The sequence below is a fragment of the Cimex lectularius genome, unplaced genomic scaffold (assembly GCF_000648675.2).
Source record: "Cimex lectularius strain Harlan isolate CLEC.00 unplaced genomic scaffold, Clec_2.1 scaffold58, whole genome shotgun sequence".
NCBI classification, from domain to species: Eukaryota; Metazoa; Arthropoda; class Insecta; order Hemiptera; family Cimicidae; genus Cimex; species Cimex lectularius.
In genome coordinates this window covers 702,715-710,977 of record NW_019392696.1, presented here as the reverse complement: position 1 = coordinate 710,977, position 8,263 = coordinate 702,715, and the positions used below count along the sequence as shown (strand labels likewise).

The window sequence follows — 8,263 nt, the reverse complement described above, 5'->3', positions numbered from 1 at the left end:
GTATAACCAGAAAATTGTGATTTTAAAAGCCGCCAGCTTCTTCATATTCATCTTAAACATTAATCTTCGGTCAGAATACCTTAATGGAATTGTAATTATTTACTTTTTATTTGTCATTTTAAGCATAGAATAAAAATAAAAATGCACCAGAGCATTAGAATTACCAAATGTAAAGTCACTCTATTATAATGTTTCTATTATTAATTTCTAGGTTTTAAGTAGTGAGAACTGATAATTTGTGCCAGTTTTAAGGCGAGTGATAAAACAGTATGTATTTTCTTTCTGTATACTGTTTTCTTTGTTTTTTTTAATGAAAGATTACTTTATATATATATATTTTTGAGAGGTTTAATATCTCTTTATTGTAGCTAAGTAAACATGTGATCATGATTGTAAATGCTATTTACTAAATAAAGATGATTTTTGTTTATTTTTTTTTATTTTCCATAATAGCTAGGTACGTACAATGTTCACTTAAAATGTAAACACAACATTAATAATTTGTTTACCTTTATAGTGTTACTATTCCTTTTATACTCTTTAGATTAAAAATAAAGAAAACCAGTCCAATTTCAATTAAAATTAGTTTTTTTATTAAACAAATTTGAGTAAATAATTAATTTTTTTTTTTTAAGTCATGGTCAAGATCTCGGCTGGGCAGATCTGAGACCCTTTTTTCGAACTCCAGTTATGGTATATGCTATTTTATCAACAGATACAAAACAAGAATGACTAAACTGTTGATTATACATACAGTAATTCTTACAAACAGGCCAACCACAGAAGATGGCAATGTCAGAAGTAAATTTAGCAAAAATAGACAGACAGGATGATCAAGTTTTGCAGATCTCAACCAATACTTCACAATGGTTCTAAAATAAAATAATATTTCACTGTGAGAAAACTCACACTAAAATCATTCCATGTTAAACATCTGCAGTTATGTTGAATAAACGATAGTTGAATTTTCACAGCACTTGAAGGTTCTGAGACTCAATTATTTTACCACATCTCTGATTAGTACTGTCTAATTTTGTAGTTTTAATGGCTCCAAATTGTCATTGAGATTGTTCAATCAGATCATGGCATACCACAAGATTTGCTCTCAACAGAGCTCAAGTGTGTCCTTCGTCCTAGACCCATGAAGATGAACCAGCCACTTCAACCAAATGTAATTATTTGAAGATCGTGAGATGCGGTCTGGTGTGACATAGGTTTTAGAAAAACATTTCCTTTATCGTGCTAACGTTTTGATCTTTATTGAGATCATCTTCAGGGCTCAAAGTGTTTGTTTTCTGTGTAGATGTGTCAGAGGGCACTCTCACATACAAGAATGACACAAAAACAAACACTGTGAGCACTGAGAATGCCAATAACACTTGAGCACTAAAGAAAATGTTTTTCTAAAACCTACATCACACCAGACCGCATTTCACGATCTCCAATTAATCTTTAATTATGGCTCTAAATACTATACATTATTATTATCATTGTTAATTGATTTATAAAATGTGATTACTTAAATTATCAGAATAATTATTCTTCACAATTCCACATCACAAGAATAGCACCACACTTTATGCCCTGAAGATGACCCAAATAAAAATTGAACATCAGCAAAAACAAAAAAATGAAAAAGGTGTTTTTCTAAATTACCTCATTCTTGACTGTTCCTCACAAATGCAACAAATTAAATTAAAGATTAAAGTCATCAGCTAAATAAGTCATTAAAGTATGTTGGAGCAAAAAAAAAAGAAGCTTAATAGCTAAATTGTTCATTAGAATCATAAAAGAAAATTGCAATAAATGATTTTAATAAAAGCTTAAATGGGATTGAATTTTTTCCTCTGACGATTATGTTCAATTGTGGGTTTTAAAAAAGCACCAACTCCTGGAGCATGTTTTACTAAAGTTGCATACAAGAAAGAGTCCCTTACAAAACAAAAGCTTCGGGAATACAATAATACAAATTTTAAATTTAATTAAGGGGATCAAATGCATAATTGTGATGTAGGAACTTACGAAGATTTCCATTTATTTATTTGGACATTTAAAAATTCCTGTTCATCTGATCCTCCAGCAATGAGTGTCATTGCTGTTTAAAACTTGATAAATATTTAAAGCAACAGAAATTAATGTAATGAATGATAGCACAAATTATAAAAATTAGGTTTTTTGTTTTAATTACATAAATTGGTTCAATTCAATGGTGAACTTATACATATAGCCATATAAAATACATTATAAGGGAATTTGCATGATTTGAAATTTTCTTCTTCTAGTAATTTATTGGAATGTCCAATTAACAATACACTTAGAAGCAAATTGCAAGTTATGTAGTTAATAAAAATTCATGAAGACCAATTGGACCAATGTGGCTTATTCATGCTTATGATGTACTATATCCAATATACAGTATATAAATGTGTAGAAATTAGTGACTGTTAATCGATAGTTATTCAGATATTGTGAGATGTGGTCAGGGTGTGATGTAGGTTTCAGAAAAACATTTTCTTTATCGTGCCAACGTTTCGATCTTTTATTGAGATCATCTTCAGGGCTCAATAAAAGATTGAAACGTTGGCACAATAAAGAAAATGTTTTTCTGAAACCAACATCATACCCGACCGCATCTTACGATATCTGAATAAATACAGTATAAACTATCCACTCTAGGATAGTTTATATTTTATTTTGTTTTGAGAATTTATCGTTTTCTATAATATAGGTATGCATTTTGATTAAGAATAGTTATTTTTCATATAATTTTGCAATGGTAACAGCAACCCCCAATGTTTTAATTTGAAATTGTTAAAAATAATACATGGGGTACAAAACGACGGGAATGCAAAATCTATAATATCATTTCAAAAGTCTACTGGTTTTCAACATCTACTTTTGACAGTTTTGTGTTTAAGTTAAACACTCTATCCTTTACATGCTTTAAAACGTCTTCAGCAAGTTCTTCTACAGTTGTATACCTGCACTTTTGAAAACTGAAGGTGTCCATCAAGAATCCCATGACTTGATCCTGGAACGTAATATGTTGATCATAGTAATAAATAATGTTGCAATATCCTGATAGATTACCTTGAAAAACTGACAGATTTCACGTAAATTGTCATCCGGACCTAGAAAACCCCATGCCATCAGTGGTGACATCTGTTCAGAAATGGCGTAAAAATGTGACATAAATCCGTTGGGAAAAGTTAGCATTCTTCTTTTTGCTTTAAGGACAGACCAAACGGCTGTGGCAAGAGCCTGCACACAAAAAATGAAAATAAAATCATTGTTTAATTAATGTAATAATTAATGATAAAAAGCCTACCGATTCCTTAAAACCGTTAGATAGCCATCGGTTTTGCACAACAGCTGTGACCGAGGAAGGCGGCACCTCAAGATCTTCAAAAGCATCCATAAGAATGTAGTCCAGTACAACATCATAGAACGTCATTGCCTTAACTCCCTTCAGGCTAAGTTCTTTCTCAATGTCAGACCAAATTTTACCATCTGAAGAAATAAAATGGAGCATTTCTTCATATGCAATTAAAAAATCTTTAGGGTCCTGCGATAAACAAAAAAAAAAGGATCATACCATTGGAAATTTTTTATTATTAATCACACAACCTTATCTGCATAAAGTAGGAGGTCGGCCAGTATTTGCCTTCCAGAGTCTGCAAACCATTTCCAAGTTTCCTGGCTCTTGAACATCCATTGAAATGCTAAACGAACACAATGAAGTTTACCAAGGTATTCCAAATCTGAACTGCAGTGGACCATTTCAGTGCGAAGACATCTTTAAAACATAAATGAGGAAATTTAATAAATTTTATTATTATTTCACTGTAAATGAATTATTTTACCTGTATGGGATGCCAAACTCTTCAAACTGTTTCATAGCAGATTGATAAAGAGCAAGTTTTTCGGTGTCTGTTGTAAAATCTAAATATTCATCAAATTCTCTCAGATCGGCTATCTGAAAAAAAATTAAAATTAACAATGAGTTTTTTTACTGCTTTGTTGCAAATGTAAATCAAATTAAGCTTTCGAATTTATTTGAAGCCATCCTAAGGGCTTTTTTGCTTCAGATCCGTGTTGTTCAATGCTGTTGAAAAAGGCCATGATATGATGAATCCTCAGTTGAGTTATAGATTATAATTATTATTACTACTCATCTAGTACTCAATTGAGGTTGAGATCAAAATAAAGCCAAAAGCAACATTGAAACATTGGTTTTAAGCATTTTTATTATTATTTTTTTTTTTTAAGCTTTTGAGGAATATATCCCCTTCAACAGGACTATGAAACTAATTAATAATGTTATTGTGTTAATCTTGTAAATTATTAATAATACACTGAGAGGTAAAAAGTGGCTACCCTCATTTTTTTTATTAAATACTTGCAATTGTTATAATTTTTATTCTTTGTTGTTTACTGGATATTTCTAACTTGTTGAAGTCATTGCTTGATCTCAACACCAGTTTCAACCGATTACGGAGTACACTCAAAACAATAAAATGATAATCTCTCTGAAATGTGACTCTATGGCGACCTGATCCATGCCTTTTGCTTAGCCTCCAGTATCTTGGTAGCAATGGAAGACACTGGTTGTTCTGGGAACGTAAAAAGCCATGTCTTCTTCAGCCTTTTTCCATCTTCCAACAGTGCTATGAATCTATCCGAAACTATATCACTTAAAACCATCACTCAAACAAATTTGAAATATAAAAATAGTACAACTTAAAATAATCAAACCACAAGACGTTAGATACAAGCTTTACAGAAAAACAAAGAAGATATTGACTATTCGAAGATTTATTTACAAAATCCAATTGTAAACACGTGAGAGATTTTATGTTTTGATTAATCCTAATTCTTTAAAATGGATCAAATATTGTTGTAAGATAATCAATGGAGGATTGCCGAAGATATAATTAAAAATACTAAGGGTGGCCATCATCATTAAAAAAAATCTATCATTTTTCCTTTATTGGAAGGTGTGAAGTATTATACTTCATACTGTCAGTAATTATAGAGGAACATCCTTTACTGACACTATTTCTAAGATATTTACGGGGATACTACTGAATAGATTAGAAAAATGGTGTAATTTAAATAATATCTTGGTAGAGAGCCAGGCAGGATTTGGGAAAAAATATTCCGCCGTGGATAATATTTTTAGTTTAACTAACATTATAAAATTGAAATTATCTGTAAAATGTAGAAAAGTTTACTGCTGCTTTGTTGATTTTAAGTCGGCGTTCGATTCGCCAAGCAGAATGGCAATTTTCTATAACTGTATAATTATGGGATCTCCAGTAAGTTTATCGAGGTATTAAAGTCGTTGTATAGCGGGACAGAGAGTGCTGTGTGGTGTAGGGGAGAGGTCACAAGTACCTTTGAAACTAGAGTAGGTGTAAGGCAGGGCTGTCTGCTTTCCCCTCTTCTGTTCTCGCTGTTTATTAACGATTTACCCGAGTTTTTGGGTGGCGGTCTGTTTGTCGGAGCATCAAATGTAAACTGTTTTATGCAGATGATGTGGTTTTGATGAGTACTGAACCAGTTCAACTTCAAAAGATGTTAAACAGGTTGGGAGAATACTGCCGAATTTGGAATTTGTCAGTAAATTTGAATAAAACTAAGATTATGGTGTTTAGAAATGGCAGTAGACCATCAAAGAATGAAAGTTGGTTTTTAGAAAATGAAAGAATAGAGGTAGTAAAAGAGTACAAATATTTAGGTGTAACGTTGACTCCTTTACTTTCCTTCAATATGCATTTGGCCAATAAACTTAGGGTTGCTAAACAAGCATTGAATATAACCTAGAACGGTGTTCTCAATAGAGGAGATGTTCCTCTAAAAAGCAAATTTAAAGTTTTTAATTCCGTCTCTGATGTGATCCGGGCTGTGATGTGTTATGCGTCACAAGTATGGGGCTACCATCAGTATGAAGTGGTAGAAAAACTTTTTTGTTTTTTATTAAGAAGTTGTTTGGCACTCCCTATTATACACCAAGTTATTTTCTTTATTTGGAATTAGGCTTAAAACCTTTGTTTGTGTATACGTTGGAGTCATTTAAATTATATACAGCGGGTTTTGGGTCTGAAACAAGATCGTTTGCCCTACCTCTTCGCTCAGGAGATAATAAAATAAAAAAATTTTTTGGTTTAAAGAATTGGAAGTGTTGTCTTCCGGACTGAACTGTAGTTCTCGTATAAATTTTACAGATGCGAAAGATTTCAAAATTTGGGCAGTACAATTATTGCAGGCAGTAGAAACTCAGTTTAAGAAAAGTGCAATATTCTACATACCATTTAATATACAAGAAATTGAACTTCGATCTTGGGGACAACAATTACTTGTATAAGGAATACAACTGGAATTTGATCAAGGTTTTTTTTCGCGCTAGAGGTCAATTATTATATTTAAATTTTAAGCCTTGGCTGGAGGAAAGAGACCAAGCATGCTATATATGTAAACTAAAAATGGTGGAAGATTTGTTTCATTTTTTGGCAGTTTGTCCAACTTTGGAGAACGTTAGGTTAATTTGCTTCCACAGATCTCGTTTGACATTCCGTGAGTATATAGAACTGTTAAATGGGAAAGATTGGTTTAGTTTGTATAGATGTATTGTAGATGCGCTGAATTGCAGAGATAATTTTATGTTAAGTTTATAATTTGTATGTTAATTTAAGTTTTATTTGAATGTAAATATGTAAGGGTCGACTGTCAGACGACTAGATCATGCCATTACAAGTATTATTTTGTAAAAAAAAAAATGTAAAAATGTAATACTTTGTTTTCTTTTCTAAATATACTTTTATATAAAAAAAATTAAATTAAATTAAAAAAACTAACTTTTTTATATACTAAGGGACCACTTTTGTTTGTCTTTCAGTGTATTTTCAAAGTCTGTAGATGATTCTTTGAAACTCGACAAAGTTTCTTTTCTTTTAAATTGACTTTATCCTTGATTTTTAGTATTAAATTATAATATTAATGGCTGGTAATAATTAGGTTGGTGATTTATTCATAAAGTTCACTAAAAATAGTTAAAATAAACGACATAAATAAACCTGTATCACAGGAAAGAAAAATTAATTCGAGTAATTATGTGTAATGCAGTGTTTGTACTTTTTTTTATTCTTCAAAATGTCTAATTTTCTAAATATGAAAAATGTTGTAGTTGAAAAAAAGTATGTACATAGTATTTATTAATAGTAGCTTGAGCGCTATGTCTGTATAATATGTATACTTGATATATATATAAAAAAAAAAAATCCATTATAATTAATGTGTTATAATTTATTGGTGTTTAAGTAAAATTTGCATAATAATTTTTATTTCATGGTAAGTAATAATAACTGAATCTATACTTATGGTGTAAGGCCAGATTACTAACTAGCAACCTATATATTAAAAAAAAAATCAAAAGTCTTTATAATGTTGTATATTTGTGTTTAAACTCAAAATTGAATTCTCAGTTGATTATTGAAAATCAGCAGTCATGAAGCTTATGCCATCTTCCAAAGATTGTCTGCCCTAAAAACAAAATAAAAGGCAAAAACAAAAATACAAAAAAAATTAAAAAAAAAAAATTCAATGTAAAATGGGAATTTTATATGCAGTGTGTGTAGATTTTTCATTCATTACCTCATCCTGAGCGGAGACAAAAGATTCAGCCGAGGAAAAGGTATCACCATGGAAGGAATCTTCTCGGATGGACCCATCAGCACGAAAAAGCACAGATCTCTGTCAATGAAATCGACCAGTTATAGACAATCAAATGTGACTGCTTAATTGAAATACAAGGCAGAAAACCTGATCGAGAAAAAGAAGCTCGCACTTTCTCTGCAGCTTGTAAGCAATTTCCAAAAGCTGTTGGAGGTCTGATGCAAACTGAGCTTCTTCTTGGTCGGTGAGACAAAGAGGGCCAACGGTACCGTTTTGATAAGCAGCAAGAGCATCCTCCCAGTAGTTAATCCCATTGTCTAATGCTTCCATTCCTGATGAACAAATCAAACAGTTATATTTTAACAAATATACAGTTATAATAAAAATTGAAAGATTATGGTTTTAATCGAACAAAAAATTGTAATAGTTAAGGCACTTTTAGAAGACAATTTTTGGATAAATAACATAATGAAAAATAGCACTTTTTGTTACAAATTAATAAGAAAAAAGTGCGATATTTGATGTTTGAATGAAAAAGTAGATTTATACAATTTTACTGTGCCTTGTAAGTACGTGAATTGGATATCTT

The 8,263-nt window shown here is 31.0% G+C and overlaps 1 protein-coding gene across 2 annotated transcripts in view; it reads right to left on the bottom strand.

The window, feature by feature from the left end:
* Positions 1-2,637: 2,637 nt before the first annotated feature.
* The window catches only part of LOC106670634 (mitoguardin), a 71,575-nt gene continuing 65,949 nt past the window's right edge, over positions 2,638-8,263 (bottom strand). For both annotated transcript variants that reach the window (XM_014401148.2, XM_014401149.2), the window contains 7 exons: positions 7,822-8,006; positions 7,654-7,752; positions 3,864-3,976; positions 3,628-3,796; positions 3,329-3,565; positions 3,091-3,261; positions 2,638-3,031 (listed from right to left, as the gene is read on the bottom strand). In XM_014401148.2, coding sequence (XP_014256634.1) covers positions 2,876-3,031; positions 3,091-3,261; positions 3,329-3,565; positions 3,628-3,796; positions 3,864-3,976; positions 7,654-7,752; positions 7,822-8,006 — 1,130 coding nt within the window. In that variant the 3' untranslated portion in view covers positions 2,638-2,875. The remainder of the gene's footprint in view (positions 3,032-3,090; positions 3,262-3,328; positions 3,566-3,627; positions 3,797-3,863; positions 3,977-7,653; positions 7,753-7,821; positions 8,007-8,263) is intronic.